This window comes from Poecilia mexicana, unplaced genomic scaffold (genome assembly GCF_051168715.1).
Source record: "Poecilia mexicana isolate PSO_F unplaced genomic scaffold, ASM5116871v1 scaffold_19, whole genome shotgun sequence".
In the NCBI taxonomy this organism is placed as follows: domain Eukaryota; kingdom Metazoa; phylum Chordata; class Actinopteri; order Cyprinodontiformes; family Poeciliidae; genus Poecilia; species Poecilia mexicana.
In genome coordinates, this window is record NW_028263388.1 from 4,336,655 (window position 1) to 4,354,874 (window position 18,220).

General features: G+C 43.2%; 1 protein-coding gene across 1 annotated transcript in view; it reads left to right on the forward strand.

The window, feature by feature from the left end:
• Positions 1–18,220, forward strand: part of bahcc1b (BAH domain and coiled-coil containing 1b) — a 68,994-nt gene that overhangs the window by 34,892 nt on the left and 15,882 nt on the right. The window contains exons 5-14 of the mRNA XM_015000344.2: positions 1–1,257; positions 1,485–1,596; positions 2,218–2,408; positions 2,776–2,916; positions 4,715–4,905; positions 5,207–5,579; positions 6,325–7,188; positions 12,763–12,929; positions 14,767–14,903; positions 15,267–15,371. The exon at positions 1–1,257 is cut by the window's left edge and continues 687 nt beyond it. Coding sequence (XP_014855830.2) covers positions 1–1,257; positions 1,485–1,596; positions 2,218–2,408; positions 2,776–2,916; positions 4,715–4,905; positions 5,207–5,579; positions 6,325–7,188; positions 12,763–12,929; positions 14,767–14,903; positions 15,267–15,371 — 3,538 coding nt within the window. The remainder of the gene's footprint in view (positions 1,258–1,484; positions 1,597–2,217; positions 2,409–2,775; positions 2,917–4,714; positions 4,906–5,206; positions 5,580–6,324; positions 7,189–12,762; positions 12,930–14,766; positions 14,904–15,266; positions 15,372–18,220) is intronic.

Below are 18,220 nucleotides of genomic sequence, written 5' to 3' on the forward strand. Positions count from 1 at the left end.
CTTCCTACTCCATGCCTCCACCCCCTGCACCACCACCACCACCTCCACCACCACCTCATACCTTACACATAGGCTCCACAGTATCTGGAGGGTGGCTACACCCTGCAAATCACCACCCGCATCCTGAGTTTTACTGTCCTCCCCCACCTCTAACACTTACACCTTCAAAAGAGCCCACATCCAGCCCTGGAGGATCCAGCAGGGAAGCAAAGGTCAATGGCTCAACTTATGTGCCCTCGGTTGGATCACAAGGGGACATGTCCACCCCTGACTGCCATGGAGTAAGCGGAGGGGCGAGAAAAGACGAAAAAACCGTAGAGGGATCCCATGAAAGTCCCCCTCACCATCCCAGCCGCCTTAGTAGCTGCCAGAAGAAGGACAAATCCCAGCCCCACCTACAGCAGATGGGATATGGCAAAGCTGACAAACCTCCTGATTGGAATCAGCAGACACATCACTTCAACAAACCTGGCTCCAACAGAATTTCTCAACCTGAACTTCGGTCCTGCAGCTTAGAAACAAATCTCTCTTTTAAAGATGCTGATGTTGCAAATGAGATTTGCCATCATCTCCCACAAGCCAAGTCCAGTTCTGATTCTGGCACTTCCTCACTAAGGGACTGTTCTCTCTCAAGTCCAGATGGAAAAGTGGGATCTGGACTTGGAATTCAGAGGGAAGGACAAAAGGTTGCAAGGATACGACATCAGCAGCACAACAACCAGACTGCAGCCACAGAGGAGCAGTTAAGGGATGGAAGTCAGGCAGCATCTTCATGGGGAGCTCTGGGGAGCCAGCAAGAAGACCAGAGAAAAGGTAGTCATCTTGGATCAGTTAGTAAACAGCCTCCTCCGCTGTCCCATTCCTTGCCACACACAACTGATGGTGAGGGAGGTGCCATGAAGAACCTTATGAACTACAGCTCTCAGCAACCTTTGTTACTGCCACAGCGGAGCCCCTTTGGAGGTCTGGGCTGCCTTAACAAGAGTGGGGAGAGATCAGAGAGGACCGACAGAGGAGGAGCTAAAAGCAACACTTCCCTGCAAGACCCCTCCAAACAATCTCTCCCTTCTCGCCGTGGCTCCACTAACGAGGGTGAAAAGACTGACAGGGGTGCAAAGGAGGCCGGAGAAGTCGGAGAGGGGGAGGTCCGACAGCCTCCGGTGGGTATTGCTGTCGCTGTAGCCAGGCCCCCCCATCGTTCTCCAGACAGCACTCCTGGAAATAGCAGACAGGGCCGGGTGCTGCCCAGCCTGAAAGGTAAGACACCATATACTGCTTTTATTATTGTTTCGTCCATTTTGGTAATTACTGTTTTTTTTGTTGCTAGCCAAAATATAAGAAATATAAGAAGCAAGACACACTCGACTGCTTCTGCATGAACTCACCATGCAGAAAGAAAAGCACCATCTCTGATATCCTGTGTGCACGTAGCACAGGTTCTGGAAAATAGTGAGCATGTTTGTCCTGTTGTCTTGGTAACTCAGGAGTATCGCGCACTGTGTATCCTCTTGGTCGGGAGTTGGAGGAGAGGAAGAGGATGTCAGAGGACCAGATTGGTCTTCATCACCACGACAGAGATAGAGAACTGGTCATCAGGTAGAGTCACAAATACAAGCACACACACACACACACACACACACACACACACACACACACACACACACACACACACACACACACACACACACACACACACACACACACACGTGCGTGCACGCACACAAAGGTAGCATCTATTCAGTTTTCCTCTCATCTGATAAGCTGCACTTCTTTTATTTTCCTCGCTTCTTTCTGCCAGTCTGAAGCCCTGCTCCTCTTTTCTCTCAGCCCCTCACTCCATTTACTCCTCTCACCCTTTGATGTGGTTTTTCTGTACCTCCTCGCTCTCTTACTTCACATCTCTCTCTTTCTCCTGAAGATGAGATGTAGTGCATTAATGTTACAGGGACTAATACGGATGTCTCTGAAGTATCAGGCTCTTATTATGTAGTCATATTAAGGGAAGAAAACATATAATGAGTAGTCATAGACCAGGCACAAGATGATGGCTGTTCCAGTTGCCGTCACATTTCCTTTTCTTCATGATTATAATGGTGGTAGAGGTAATGAAGATGACACGGATGAAGATAATGATCATAATAATGGTGATGATGGTGATGACAATAAGAGGGATAATCAACATAATGACAAAGTTCACCTCGCCTAACGCCATTGCAGGGAAAACAAGGACTGCATGGAGTTCGCTCGGATCCACCCATCCAGTAGCTGCCACGGTGACCTGACCCCTCACCTCCTTGTCCCCGGTGGAGCAAGCCAATTAGGGGACCCTGTTGCACATGCTCACCCAGCTCACCGCCACTGGATGCAGAGGACAGGAAGTCCCTCCCTCTGGATGGGCCCTTCATACGGTGAGAATGAACAGAGCCTCCAGCCATTTCACACTTGATTTTGATGTTTCCATTTTAAATGATGGCTTATTGTTGAAGTTCATGTTTTTTCCTTTTCCCTTATTTACTTTTTAAATTAAAAAAGTATATGTAATAATCTTAATTAATAAGAAATATAATAGCATTCCATTTTTTTAAATTTATTTATAAACATTTTGAAATTTTGTGCAATATTTTGCGATGTTCCAGCACATAAAATCCAAATAAAATACATTGTGTTTGAAGCAACATGACAAAGTGTGAAAAGGTTACAAGGATGTATTAATGGATCAGAGTTTCTGTGATTTAACAGAGCTGTGTGGACTCCCTTACCCCCTTCCTGTTTCAGGTCTGAGCCATGTGGGGATGAGCCCCAGCTTCCCACCAGGTCTTGCCAACCCTCTACAGCCAGTCTTGGGGTCCCTCAGCCAAGATCCTAACTCCCCTCTTGTGGTTCTTCCTACAGAACCAGGGCCTCATCATCCTCTCGGTATGAAAAGCAGACTTTCACAGCAACAACAGTATGCATAATGATTGTTGTGTACCCAGGCTTACTGCCTTGCTGCCTCCTGCTTTCTTCTCATTTGTACAATGGATGCTGCTGCTGCCAGTCCTCTCTCTGAGTTTTAGTATCACTGGCTAATCATAATATAATGCTCAACTAAGCCCCTCTGTCAGTGGGACAATGTTTTATTGCTTTGTTAATGGGAGCGGCTATTCCATTGCCCCCTCTGCATGTGCCTAACATTATGCAAACCATTTGAACTGGCGTTTCATCCCTCTTGTGGTAGAGTGTAGAGGTGCTTAGACTGTGTGCATGTTAAAAGTCATGTTAATGTCTAAAGCAACATGTTACAGTTTTTTTTGTTTGTTTTGTTTTTGCATATCTCAGTGTGTGTGTGTGTGTGTGTGTGTGTGTGTGTGTGTGTGTGTGTGTGTGTGTGTGTGTTTTAGCATTTCTTAACTTGTAAGTCCCATTTTCCCAACAAATACAACGTTATGAGGACCACTGCTCCTTTTAGAGCCAAAAGCACAGGCCCACATAAGAAGTGCTGTTTTGAGTTTAGGGGTTATGTTTAAGACTAAGATGTGAATTGAGTTTAGGTTTGGTTTAGGGTTGGGCATTTACTGGTGATGGATAGGGACAGCGATACATTTACAGTTATGGTATAGAAATGAATAAAAAAATGGATGGAAGTCCTTGTGAAGATAGAAATAAATACTGTGTGTGTGTGTGTGTGTGTGTGTGTGTGTGTGTGTGTGTGTGTGTGTGGGTGTGTGTGTGTGGATGATGCTTTGCAAACAGGCTGTGAAATTTAATTATCTCCCGCCTCCCTTGACTCGCTCTGTGAGAGTTCCTGCAGAGAGGGGAAGTGCATCCACTGAACCCTTCCCCTGGGAAACATTAGCCCACTCAGGCTAATCTCACAGAACAAAGGTTCCCAGCGACAAGCCAGCCAAGGAGGGGATGCGTGTGTGTGTGTCTTTGGGTGAAAGCCTGCAGGTTTCCCAGCAAAAAGTATCGTGTCCTAGGAAAAAGAAAATCTGGGTGAAATTAGGGGGCGTGACAAGATCACATAATATTAAAACCTCAAAAATGTTCTTGTTAAAATGAAGCACTATCTACTGGCTGTCAGGATGTAGCTTTAGCTGGTGAAGTAAGTGTAGGATAATATAAGCCCAAAATATAAAGCCATGTTTTTTTAAGCTTGTATCTCAGTGTCTATGTTTGAGACTAGAAAAAATGTTGGCCTGTATTGTTAATGGAGTGAGATAATAAAGACTGTTTTTGGATTATCTGTAGATGAAACAAACGTTGTTGATGGACAAGAACATTACTACAGTTGGGTACCCAACATGCATCTGGACTTAATTTTTATAACACACTGTGAGAATCGTGAAACTTTTATTCTACCTATGAAAACACAAAAATAAACATTTTTCAGGCATTTTAGCATTTAGAACTGGATTACATTAAGCAAAACATAGTGTTAATCAAATCTGGACCCAATTATTCCATGCTGATTACAGATTGGTAATTGTAATTGAAACCTTGGCTCTATTTATGACAACAAAAAATGGGGATAACTATTTTTTTCCCACCAGACCTCATTTCTCATTTCATAAAAATGTTAGAATTTATCAACTCATCTTGTGAGCTGACAAATTCATTGCAAAATATTGCTGCTTATATGTAGTTCTAAGTAATCTAAGTTTGTTAACATTCTCAATCTATCTCAGCAAAGGTCTCAGTAAAGTCCAATCTTCTCCTTTGGTTCTTCCTCTAGATGTTCTGGAGCAGTCAGGTCTCTGGCCTTCGATGTATGGAGCCAGAGGAGCTCCCCCTCACCTGCAGCCCCACCCAGTCTACTCGCGCCCCTCGTTCCTACAACAGCAGGATCTGTACGCCCTGCAGCATCAGCACCACCAGCAACAGCAGCGAGCTATGGAACACATGCAGCGACTCCCCTTAGGACAAGTAAGTTTGGCCTTCAAGTAATGAGATTCAGAACAAGTCGGAATCTTGTAAGCTGATCCACGGAGCCAACTTCCTCTTTCAGGGAGTTAGGATTGGAACACAGTAAAGTATTTGTTGATAGTATAGGATGTAGGGCTGCACAATATAAGGAAAGCATATTATAATAGTGATGATATTGCTTAGTATTGCAACCAGATCCTTTTGCAAAAAGTAATCCTTGAACTAACTAGAATAAACTTGAATTTCCATGTTTCCAAGAATTCTTGCACCACCAATCTTTTTCATTTCCTTTTTTTAAAAGAGAAAACATGATACAATCACAATAGACGACTCGCCAAATGGATCTCCGACTTCCAGAACTCCATCTTCTTCCTCATCCTCTGCCTCCACCCATGCAGCAAAACCCTTCTCTCACACCCCTCCTCTGCCTAAGACCTCCACACCGTCTCCGGGGCTGTGTCCAGGTAGTCGGCAGTCACCCTGCTACCACTCGCCATCATCGCGTTTGACACACCCGCCAAATCCCCTGACTCCGACCCCGAGCCCAGCGGCGGCAGCGCCACGATCTCCGGCCCTCAGCCCTGCCCCTTCACACCTTTCCAAAGCACTGGAGAGAGTCAGCGACAGAGGAGAAGGGCAACCACCTCAGGACTACCCTCAGTCCTTAGAGCCAGGTGGGTTAACAGAAAATTGAGAGATTGAGATAGAAAAAACAGGCAGGGTTGCTAAAACATGGTGTATATCTTTAAAACATGGTTTCCTTTTAGTTTAGCAAAAATTATTTGAAGCCGGGCCTTTGCTTCATATGTCCTTGAGTGTATTTGTGAAAGCTAAAGAAAGACGATAGGCAGGCCAGCCATTAAGGTCAAAGAAAGCATATGGACACTCTTTGTGTTGCATGAGCGCAACCTGCCAGGCGCACACGTGTATCACAAGAGGAAGGTCAGCGATATCTTCAGACAAAGCCTTCTTATCCTTCAGGGGTCCTTGGAAAAGTACAGGTGGAAGGATACACATTCATCTGGCTGTGTTGTCAGGGGGTGGAGGGATATCATCAATAAAATGAGAGTGAGGTGACAGGGCTGCCGCAGCAATCATAGGAAAACAGCAGGGTGTCATCAATATCCAACGTAGATCTATAAACTCACACTTCTACACACATGCATGCATTCTGTATATTTAATATACACCAACACACTCAGTGTTTTCTGCACCTCGATGTTAATGTACTATGTCAACTGTAATCACATGCTTCATCTTGTCTGCCTGAACAGAATGCCAATGAAGTTAAGGCATAGAAGCCAGGCCAGAGTTTACTTCTGTACATTTTTATGTGTCTTACGTCAGATTTCTGACATGTAGAACTACTTTTAGTTTTATGTCAAACTTTGACTTTTGCTCTCACTTTGTTTCCACCAGACTTGCCACCTGTATATAGCTTCTCTCCAGTTTCCATGGGTTACAAGGCAGGGCCTTCGCCTCCTGAAGCGCGAGCGGCAGAGCAACCTTTGTTGGAAGAACAGCCAACAGCGTCTGAAACCAAGTCTTTCTCTAAACAATGCACCATCCAGCCTCTCACCAAAGAGCGAGTAAGGGAAGAAGAGAATATAACAGACTGCAAGGCGATGGAGTCCGAGAATGAATCAAAAGGATGCTCTGTCTCTGAACTCCAGAGCGCTCTTTCCGGATCACCGTCATGCCCTTTCCAAGCTCCAGTTCCTGAACCATTATGCCCAGCAGGCAAAACCCTGAAAGTGGATGTTCTTTTGGGTGGCCTAACAGAGCCTCAGATGTCCAAAGAGCAGGGAGATGATTGGGAGTGCATCAAAGAGGATGACATGGGGGAGAATGAGAAAACAGAGCCTGAACCAGCTGAATGTACTGTCTCTATGCCTGTAGAGCCTGCAAACGGGGAGCCAGAGAAGGATCAGTACAATGAGGAAGAGAACGTAGAGGTGGTTGAGGATAAGGAAGAGGAAGAAGATGGGAGTGGGAAAAGTCCAGATGAGGAATTGGTAGAATATTCTGTTGTTTCCCCCTCTGCTGACCCGCTCCCCTCTTCCATTCTGACAACAACAGCCCAGCTGGAAGGGGCTTACATGTGGAGCTTGGAGCTCTTGATTGCTGCGGCTCTGTGTGCCACCAGAGATGCCTTGTACCCGCCGGCACCAGTAGTTCAGAGCCCATCTCCTTCTTCTCACCATGGTATGGAAATACTGGGGGAACTAGCTGAGCTGGAGATCAAGCGAAGGAGCAGGGAGTTCAAAGAGAAGGAGGAAGAAGGTGAGAAGAACTTTTAACTGCCATTCTTAAACTGTTTTCACTTCATATTTGAGACCTTAAAATTATCACTAGCAGACAGATGTCATATCTATGTGTGTCTGCACTGAAGTGAAGAGATCATGAGAACGATGAGAGGCTAACACTTAGTCCTATGGGGACCTTTGTTTCAGCTTTGGGAAGTTTATTTATAGGCATACAGATTGTATTGAAAGACATAAAAACATAAGATATCACCTCAGTGATGATGTAATTTTCTTCTCCCACCAGTCCTTTGGGGGAATGTAGGTTTGGATGGGAGTTAATTCAACGGTGCAAAATGACCAAACAGATGTTTTTTTGTAAGGTTTAGGTCTATCTCAGGAAAGTCCCTCCAAGATTTTCTGAATGTTTTTGTGATTTTTTTCTGCAGTGAAAAACAGATTTTATATTGTTACTTCAGCAATATTTGCAAGAAATTGTATTATTTTTTCCTCAATAAGTCCCTTTTAAAAATGCACATAAAAGAAAAAAGATGAGAAAAAAATAACAGATTTGACACACAAACATTTTTATTGTTAGGAAACTTTAATTTTTGTTACTCACCATATTGATCAAAAAGAATAACTTGACATCAGGTAAGGCTGAGGCAGAAGTGTAGTAAGAAATACTGACACATATAAGTGAGGGATAGAAGTCAATAAAACCAAATATTTTTTTTGACATTTTTGCATAAAATTTGCAATAAATTAGTGGTAGCCTGCAGTCTGCAGCTGCTAATAGATTGATAACTAGCTTAGGAGGAATGGAAGGACGAAATGCAGGGGTGACCAACACCGTTCCACAACAAAACACTGTATGCTGTCTCTGGCATCTCATTAGGACCACAGGAACGCGATGATGGAAGATTCACAGACTGTTGTTAGAATGTCACTATTTCATCAGCTTAACTCTATTAGTAGACAAAATTACATGTGCTGAGACCGCTAACTGTAGCAATCCATCCTTGATCAGCTGTGACTCGTGATAATCTCTAAATAACGGTGAGGCTTAAAAAGGAACAGGATGTACCATCTTTAATGCCACTGGAAAAAATCCAACAGTTTCCTTCCCTGTTGGCGGACTTAGAGTGTATTGACAAGCTATAAATGATAAATGGTAAAAAGTGGTGACTAATCTAGTGACTTGATCCAGACGGTGGCCTCAGAACACGTTCGTTTGTGTGGCAACACTAATGTTGTTTAGCTGAGAAGACAGAAACAACCCAAAAACTGACTGCATACCTGCCAATCTGAATGTGAACATTTACACTTTGACTTGTTTTAAATAGCTAAAATCAGCTAAAGGATATGACATCAATATGACTGCTTCAGATAAATGAACTGTTAACCTGCAGACATTACTTCGTTCCAAACTAGCTCTTTGAGGCCAGAAAATTACATCAAGGAAGAAGAAAAATAACTTACGCAAACCCAAAACAAAAGGTGACCTGGGAGACGTGTGAAATGCACATGTGTGAAATCCAGATGTCTATAATGTCACACACAAACCCTCAAAAATGTTTCTCTAACTGTCCTGTTTCCTTCCTTTTCGCTCCCACTCTCAGCTGCTTCCCATAGAACCACATTTACCCCCTTGGGGAGTAAGTGTGTGTGTGTGTGTGCGTGTGTGTGTGTGTGTGTGTGTGTTGAGTAGTGTGTGTGTGTTTTAAGGGAACACAGAGATGGGCAAACAAGCTAAGCTTCAGACACGATCCAGGACACACATGCACAGACTCTCAGCCCAATGTGTCCCTCAGGCTCTGTCGTCTTGCTTTGCTAATTAGACCCTTTCCTTTAAAACACTTCTCCTGTAAGCGCTCCTATTTTCCTCTCGTCCCTCTGAGAGAAAGTGTTTTTATTTATGCCAGCATCTGTGCTTGTGTGTGTGTTGTATGCATGCCGTGCACACACCGGTGTATGTGGCTAAGCTGTTAAGTAATCCCAGATGAATCCCTGCTCTCCTCCGTCAGAGTCCCTGTGTCTCTCAACCAGACTGCCTCCTCCTGCCTCTCCTCCTCCTCCTTTGTTATTTTTTCCCTCTCACTCGCGTCTTCTTTTTTTTTTAAATATAAAACCAATGTAATCTTGTGTGTAAATCCTGCCTCTGCAAGCCTTGTTGACGGAATTAATAAGTGTAAAAATCATAAGTCGCTCAGCTGCTGCAAAGAGAGATACAGGCTGTGGGAGTGTGCATTTGTTTACATGTGCGTGCGCGTGCTTAGCATGTGTAATAGGTGTGAAATCAATAAGTCAGTCCCATCCGGGGCGTGGAAAACACCAGATCCCAGTGCGTTTTACTTAAAAAGCAGCTCTGCTCTCATTGCTGAGAATGTTATTAATACAGCTGGTGGGGTTCGTGTCGCTGTGGACGCGATTGGGAGGGGAAATCGATCCCAGACAGACGAGGTTATGATGGATATCTCAGCTTTTTACCAAAGATCCCAACTACGGATCGACAATTCAGCAAAACCGTTTGAAAGAATCAACACACCTAGAGTTAAACTTTAAAAATCTGTCAGTGTCACACTTTCCAAATTTTCTTTCACATATAAATTACATTTGAACAAAGCATCCTGAACAGTGACACAGTTACATGGTACTGAATCAAAACTTTAAAACTTAATAACACAAAGGTTTTATTTCAAATGGAAAAAACTTTTTTTACTCCCGCTTAATGAAAAAGGAAAACAGGTTATCCAACTTTTAAAAAATGTTGTTAATTTGTTACAAGTAATCAAATTAAGGTTATCCAATTAGATATATTAAGTTTATTAAGTTGTCATGCTAAGCAAATGTAAATAAAGTCTGATGAAGTAAATCTGATTACATGTGACAAATTAAGCACATTATTTTTAAAGTTCCATTCTCTTTTTTTCAGTGCTCCTGCTTAGTTTTTTTTACGACTATAATTATCACCCTCTAAATTCAGTGACTCTTTGTGCTAATAGCACAAAATATTAGACCTATTTGTTCTGTTCTTTATGGAAAAACACAATCTGATACTCACTGGTGGGCACAGCCTGCAGTTTTTATGTTACTAACAGCACAATTGTTGGCAACATAACATCAATTAAGAAGATACATTCACATTTTTACTGACATGAAATCAGACCAAAAGCTCTCATTTTAGGTTAGCTACAATTACCAAAATGATTTCTGTTTACTAAATGCCAGAAAACATTTTTCAAAGATTTTTTTTTGTAAGTGATCGGCCAGCTTGTGATGCTTTATGCTTTGTAAAGTCACAGAAAAATATCGTCACTCCTGCATTTTCTCCAGCAACTCCTTAAGAGCACTTTGAACAGTAGGAACAGTATTTTTTTTTCTTTATTTCCGGTAATTAGCCAACACCTGGTGGATATGCTGCTTGCAGCATGCCAGCTGCAGTTTTAATAGTTTTAATTCCATGCATGATGTTGATACTGAACTGCAGAGCTGCTCTAAGCATCATCACAAGCTGCGTTTCCATTAACTTTAAAATTGTGCAATTTGATATTTCAAAAGTAAATTTGCTTAATGAAAACACAGCAATTTCTATAATTTTTTCATATTTTGAGGTAAAGTTTCAGTGCTAGAATGAGGTGGTTTATTGGCTGTATCAAGAATGGTGACTCACATCACATGAGTCACGTGATCAACAACTGGATGTTACTACTGGCAGAAACAACAAAGAAGACAGGAAGTGGTATGAGGATCACAGCGCAGAACGTTTTTCAATGACTTATTGCGTAAACAAGCTTATTCACGTGTGATTTTAATTGCATTTGTTGTTTATTAGAAAAACTGCAATTGCAAAATAGTGTTGTTGTTTTTTTACATTAGCAGAATATCAACAAATATTTGTGCATATTTGTAATGGAAACGATCAGACCTCCCAGCTGTTACTTTTATAATGATATCTCCTCCCAACAACTCACTGATATTTGTACAGTTTTTACTCATTTCTAAATAACATTTCTGGTGGTATCTGCGCATGTCTTTTGATGCAAAGTTGTATTGTTACTTATCTGTTGTTTTTTATGCCCAAGTAGACACACATTTTGAACATTTTTAAATTAACCTGTGCAGTTCCACAACCCTTAGAAACGGATTTTTTAAAATAATTGCATTGCATTCATTGAAAATTTGCCCCTTGCTTTACATTATTTTATTCTTTACTGTGTTTTTCTATATTTTATATTCTATCTTTGTGTGAGCATACTTGCTTTGATTAGCTGTCATGTTGAAGCAGAATAATTTCCCCTCTGTGGGACAAAAAAGGAATTTCTATTCTATTTTAATAAAATCAAGTGAATTTTTGAGTAGATGTTTTTTTCAGGCAGCTAGCCAAGCAGTGCACAGCAACAGGTGGGGGGAACTGCATTAGTCCATACAGCCAGAGTAAACTCCAGTCACCAATGCTCACCCACACTCAGAACATTTTGCTGTTTTTTTTTTTGTTTTTTTTCCATGTCAAATCCCCCGAGCTGCCTCCTATTACAGCCCTCAACTCTGTTAGTGACACACCATGGTGTTATTACTGTGTGTGTGTGTGGGGGGGGAGAGGGCGTGTGTGGGTGAGTGGAAGGTAGTATTGATTGCGGCCATCCTCCATAATACTACACCAGGAGTGGTGATGTCAGCGGTGATGTCATCCTGTCAGGGTAACCGGAGCGTACCATTGGCTCTGTGGAGCTTGACACACGAGACATTGACCTCTGCGAGCCGGGACGGGACACGGCCGGCAGCCCAGGTGTGCCCAGTGAAGGCCTCCTCGCGCTCCTCTTGTTTCCCGCCTTCCCCCTAGCCGCCGTATCCTGCTATGAAGCGCGCGCGCGCAAGTTTTAATAATGTCAGGTGTCAGCTGGGCAGGTCTTGCTGCTCCCTCGCTCGCAGCCTGCGAGTGATCCAGCGGAACCTCTCTCCTCTCCTCGTCTTTCTCCTCGGAGGGAAAATTGGATTCTGTCCATGTCCATAATGAGAAGATGTAGGAGAATAAATAGATAGCTCAATAAACACTTTGCCTCTTATTGCTTCTCCTCCCCTTCAGTCCTCACCCCCTCCCTGCTTTTTTCTCACCACGCTACAGTCCTTCCTCCTTCCTCCTCTTCTTGCTCCCGCCACCCGCTGCTCTCCTTCTCTCCATTTCTCCCACACGTACATACGCTCGTGCAGCTTCGTGTCTGCGGAGCTCAGCGAAAACTGTGTGTGTTCCGAATGAGTATGTTGTGTTTGCACAGGTTTGTGTATGTGAACCTCCTCATGAATATTCTGTTTTATCTGCTGCTGCGGTGACAATGACAGAGTTAATGACAGTGACAGATGTAGAGAGCCCCCTCCCCCGGCCCCCTCACCTCCACCATTACTCCCCTCTAGATGTGCGTGCGCCTGTGTTTGTGTGTACGATTAGGCAGGAACACAAGTATACATCAAATAAACTACACAGCTAATATCATAAATATCACCACTTTTCAGGGCGCAGTTTCACAGCTCTAAGAAAAATAAATCCGCTGAGCGCTCACCGTGTTTTACAACGAGGCGCTTGTGTCTGAACTGAAACCATCCATCTCTCGCACAGGTGAGGAGACGCTGACCTTTGACCTTCACAGTCTGGCGACGCTGGCGGCAGCCCGGGCTCTGGAGATGGGCGGCGGCACCATGGACGCTGAGTCCGACGGGCAGTGTCCAATCAGGAAGAGGCTAAACCTGCGCCGGAAGTGCAGCTGGACGCCTCGGCACGAGCCGGTGAGGCCTTCGGAGAACGTCTGTTTTCAGAAGCATGAATCATTCATACTAAATTGTGGGTTGCTGCTGAGTCAAACAATAGAAACGGGCCTTGTTTTTGACAAACAGAGCACGGATCGTGTGGCGTTTCATCTTTGTCTTTTTAGGATTTTATCTAATTGGCCTATTCCAAACAAATGATTCACTTGTTTTTTTTGTTGTTGTTGTTTTGTGTTTTCTTATTTTGTGATAATCTTACTTGCATTTGGAAAAAAAACAACAAAAAATATGGACATGGTTTTGTGCATTTTTTTTTATTCACCCCTCTTCACTCTGATGTCCACAAACAAATTAATATCTCAGTATAAATCCAGTTATTCTGTAAAGGCTTTAGATTACTGGTGAGTCATTAGTGAATGAAGAGCATCACAAAGACCAAGAACCAGATCAGGCAGGTGAAGAGGTTAAAAGCAAGGTTCAATTATAAATGAATATCTCATCACCTAATTTGGAGAACATCAGCAAAAATACCAAAACATGGCAGTCTGCTTAAATTTAAAGGGCCACGGTAAAAAATAACACCAATACTCTAAAAATATCCCATCTTACTAATGGAATAGTATACACTGTGTGAAACATATTTGCAATACATGTAAGAGAAACACTCATTAGCTGGATGAACTGAACTATTAATATGGAGAAATTTGATAAGTTGATCAGGCGCCACACCATCCTGGGTTCGATTCCCAACGATGGGGCCTTTGCAGCTTCTTTCTAATATAATGCAAAAAAAAAAAAAAAACTATAAAAAAATTTAACAAGCGGCAGAGTTCTGTGATGCCGTCCTATTGTTTTGGAGATCCCGAGTTTGAATATGCTAATTAATAAGTCAATTTTAAAGAGTTTACAGAGACCACCTGCATCTGTTTGCATTTTGCTGGCAGACCAATCACAGGCCTGCGCTCCTCCTGCAGAGATGCAGCACTGTTACCACACTTAAAGAGCTGATTGAGATTCTGCTCATTTTCTGTTTCCCTGGCTGTGAACAGCGACTGAAGAATTCAGACTGAGGCAGAGCGACTTTTAATGTGGCTAGCTGGACTGAAACAACTGAAATTAGCCAATTATTACTAATATTAAATTTGTATGACTAGTCAAAAATTAGTACAGTGAGAAATAACAGATTTTGCAACAAAAAAATCTATATTGTGGACTGCTGGGAGTGATGGGGTTCCTGTTGGAGCAGAAACAGAAGTTTGCTCCCCCAGCGGCGGCTCCAGCTGCTCCATTGTTCAGGCGCTTCTGGCACTGAGAGAACCACTACATTATCATCCAGGCACTTTTATCAGTGAAATGCACACTATGCCAGATTGTTTTGCATATTCAAAACTTCCGTGTAAGTAGAACAGTTCATCTCTTTGTCACAAATATCACAGTCAATAAAAAAAAAAAGAAGATTCCAGTTTAAACGGAACATTTGGATAATAAAACCGGTTTAGTCAATACACGGAAAGAAGCATCGACATGCCTCCAGGAATCACTTCATAGTGCCTTAAAATAAGAATCTCCTTTGAAACTCTTTTTTTTTACAGTGACATCATGTTGGAAATATGTTTTCCTGTCTTCTAGAAATCTGCATTTGAGACCAGAAGATACTCGTAAAAAAATTAAATAAAAAAAGAAAAAAGACAAAAAAAGATGCCCTAAAACCTGCATCATCAACACACAGGCCAAAAAAAACTCACTGGTTATATATTCAGTGCTTGTAGGACTGAGGATTGTCCACAGCATTATAAATTCCTCTGCTTTGTGTGTGTGTGCGTGCGTGCGTGCGCGTGTGTGTGTGTGTGTGTATCAGGTGTGCCCAGTGAAGGGCTCCATGGAGACGATGGGAGGGGAGGAGCTGGCCATGCGTGTCCAGCTGGCTGAGCTACAGCGCCGCTACAAAGAGAAACAGAGAGAGCTGGCCAAACTACAGAGGAAACACGACCACCAGTGAGCAGAATAACACACTCACACGCACACACACACACACACACACACACACACACACACACACACACAGCAACACACACAAACACATGCATGCACACACACTTTTCTTGTCTTTACTGAATTGGGCATTCCGACATTCACAATTGTGCTTTCATGCTGCATCCCATCCTGATTTATCATGACTTGCTGCCTTTCTCACACTGGATGCATTTTGACCTGCAGCCGAAGCAGCCTGTTCCCACCCCCACCGCCTGATTTCTGCTGCATTTTCAACCCCTCTCTCTCTTTCTCCCTCTCTTTCTCTTTATCACTCTTTCTCTCGCTCCATCCTCCTCTTCCTTTTCGTTGCTCCTCTCCTTGTAGGAAAGACGAGACGTCTCGTAGCCCCGCTCGCCGGGGGCCCGGCCGCCCCCGCAAGCGCAGGTCCACCCCCGGCCCAGCTGCCGCGGAGAGCTCCAAAAGACTCAGGTCAGTGCTCTGATACTGCGTCGGTATAATCAGTGTGATTGGCAAGCCCAGCTCATTCATCCTGATTTCTGTTTGTGTTTTTGGTGAAAGGCACGGTTGATTTTCAAGAAGTTCTTCTTCAGCTGAATTGATTCAAATGCTCTATAGCTGATGATTTGCTTGATTGGGCCCTGGAAGGAGCTGCTCATGCCTGCACACACACACACACATGCACTCGCACAGTGGGTTATGTGATGGAAGCTGTAAGATGGCTGTGATTTTTAATGAGAGAAGGTAATGGAGCTGAGGGCTTCATTAATCATCATTAATCACTTTTAATCATATTTATCACTTGTATTGATTGTGTCCTGATTCCATGTGAACCACTTGCATATACTAATACAGCTGGACAAAGTCTGGATGTACAGTTATCACAGTGATAAATGACTCAACACCTCCCCCACCTGCTGCAACACGTCGCCACACATTTTAGCACCTCAAACATGCTAACTTTTAAGCAGACACAAACTCAAATCACACACACACACACACACACACACACATACACACACACACACACACACACACACCCCCACACACACACACACACACACCAGCATTCACTGTGATAAATGTGTTTTCTCATGGTGCCCCACCTCTGTTAGCAAGTGCACCCGTCGCCTTGATAAAATGATTAAAGAAACTCAGGGTTTGTCACGGTTACCATGATTAGAAGGCGCTAATGAAAATGACAATGAAAGCCTTTTGTCATAATATGCCGGCGTCGCCGCACACATAGTCAGGCAGAGAACTTGTTTAATTAGCCGAGCTGGTTTCTACGTGCCCGTGCAACACGACAAATGTTGTCATTAACAAGCAATGTATCGTGTGTTTATGCTTTTATCTTCTCATGAAGATTGAGGGCAAAAGTCAACAATTAAAAAAAGTGAGAGAAGGAGAGGATCAGACAAAATTAAAACTGTTGTTTTTCTTTGCATTCTTGTGGGCCAGGCATAACATGCTAATAATGGAGTAGCTTTAAGCTAGTAGGGTAATGTAAAGTAGCCTCCAATTCTTGTTGACAGAGCCTACTCAGTTAGCCATGTTTAGAGACTTTACCCTCAGCCTGTCACATGATTTCTAACATCATGCTAACAAAATGTTTAGTTAGCATGTAACATGTCCTGAGAAATTACATCAGTAGCAACATGGAATGGCTGCTATCATAAACTAACAGGTATAAAATATTAGTAATTCAAATGGGCATAAAAGGGCTAAATGTTGCTTCCACCCATCCATCCTCCCTTCATCTTCTGCTTATCTGAGCTTGGGTCACAGGGTTACAGGTAACTCAGACAGCACTCTTTCCCCAATGACTGTAACTCACTTTGGAGGGTCTCAAGGCATTTGTCTGGGTCCCATTCTGGTGTCTTGGAAGCCATGCCCAGGAGTCCTGATCAGATGTCATGTCTTTTTATTATGATGCATATAATCAGCATGACCCTGACTTTGTCCAGCAGCCAGCCATTGTACCCGCGTTGGACACCCCAGATGATGGGGTGTGGAAGGCCTGACCACATAGTGGTCACGCATCTCCCATCCGTCCAACCTGGCTCTGTGTGCCCCTGTTTCCGTATTCCACATGCAGTTTGCATATTTGCGGGGATCATCTTTTACTAAGGTCTGTGAAACACATTTAGTCTGATCCTGCTTGCCATAGGAAACCACTTCAGGAGACAATACCATGGACAATATAACGTCCAGGATCATAGGAGTAGTCAAACCTTCCATTGTGTTAAGGTGGCTCTTATGATGTGGGAGTCATAAGTTATCCATCAGTTTTCCATTTCTAAACTCAGTTCTGGTCTGTTCCACAACTAATGGAATCATGAAGTTGGCCTCGAGTTCAGCTGGTGGTAAAGGGCTATTTCACAACTTTTGTGGCATCTGGACAAACTTAGATCGGATCTCTGAGCCAACCTAAGGCATAACAGACTGAGCTGCTGGTAAGGGCCCCACACCAGCATGGGGCCCTATTCTGCTAGAATTCTCAAAGCTTTAGATATAAAGAAGGAGCCTCTACTTGATAGGTTCATCCTCTACTTACCCACTGTTATCTCGTGAACTCTGAAAGCCACAATGGTATCTCTAAAAACAACAAAAGTGCTAATAATAGATGCATCAAGTGAAGCAACAGATTTTTATTATAATTTCTAGTTGTAAACTCTAATATTGTAATGCTGGCTATATAATGCACAAACATTTGGCATTGAATATATGCATGAGAAATTCTCTGTGATGAAAGATGTCAAATTTTATTTGGGCACCGATAAACAAGAAGTGTCTGACTGCCTGTAGAGTTGGTATCAAGCATCTTCCTGGATTTAACCTGAAATATTTTTTTCTTTTAGAGTAAGAAAGCTGCAGAGCGTGTTCTGCCATCCAGGTGTTGGATTTATTTTGGTGAAATGAGGTTCGACTTGCTCTCGGCCTCACATCAGTTCCATTTGGACCACATTACAGTCAAACTGAAAAAGCAAATGACCTTCTACAAAAGGGAAACCAGTGTGTTGGCTTTAAAATGATTCTATTATTTAGCAGGAATGTAATAGAGAGCGCATTCAGTAACTATTGCCTGTGATGCAATTTTGGCCCTTGAAGCTCAAACTGTGGGTATGAGCAGGAGGGTCGACGATGTGGTTTTAGGTTGCAGATTCCTCCCCTTTTTCCCTGCCTCTCCTGGGACCGGAGATGCTCCGAGCCAATCCTTCCCTCCATGGGAATATAGGATTCACCTGCCTCAGACACCAGCTGCTAACAGAGTGTGTGTCTGTGTGTGTGTTGGCTGCCTGTGGTGTAAGAGTCCATGC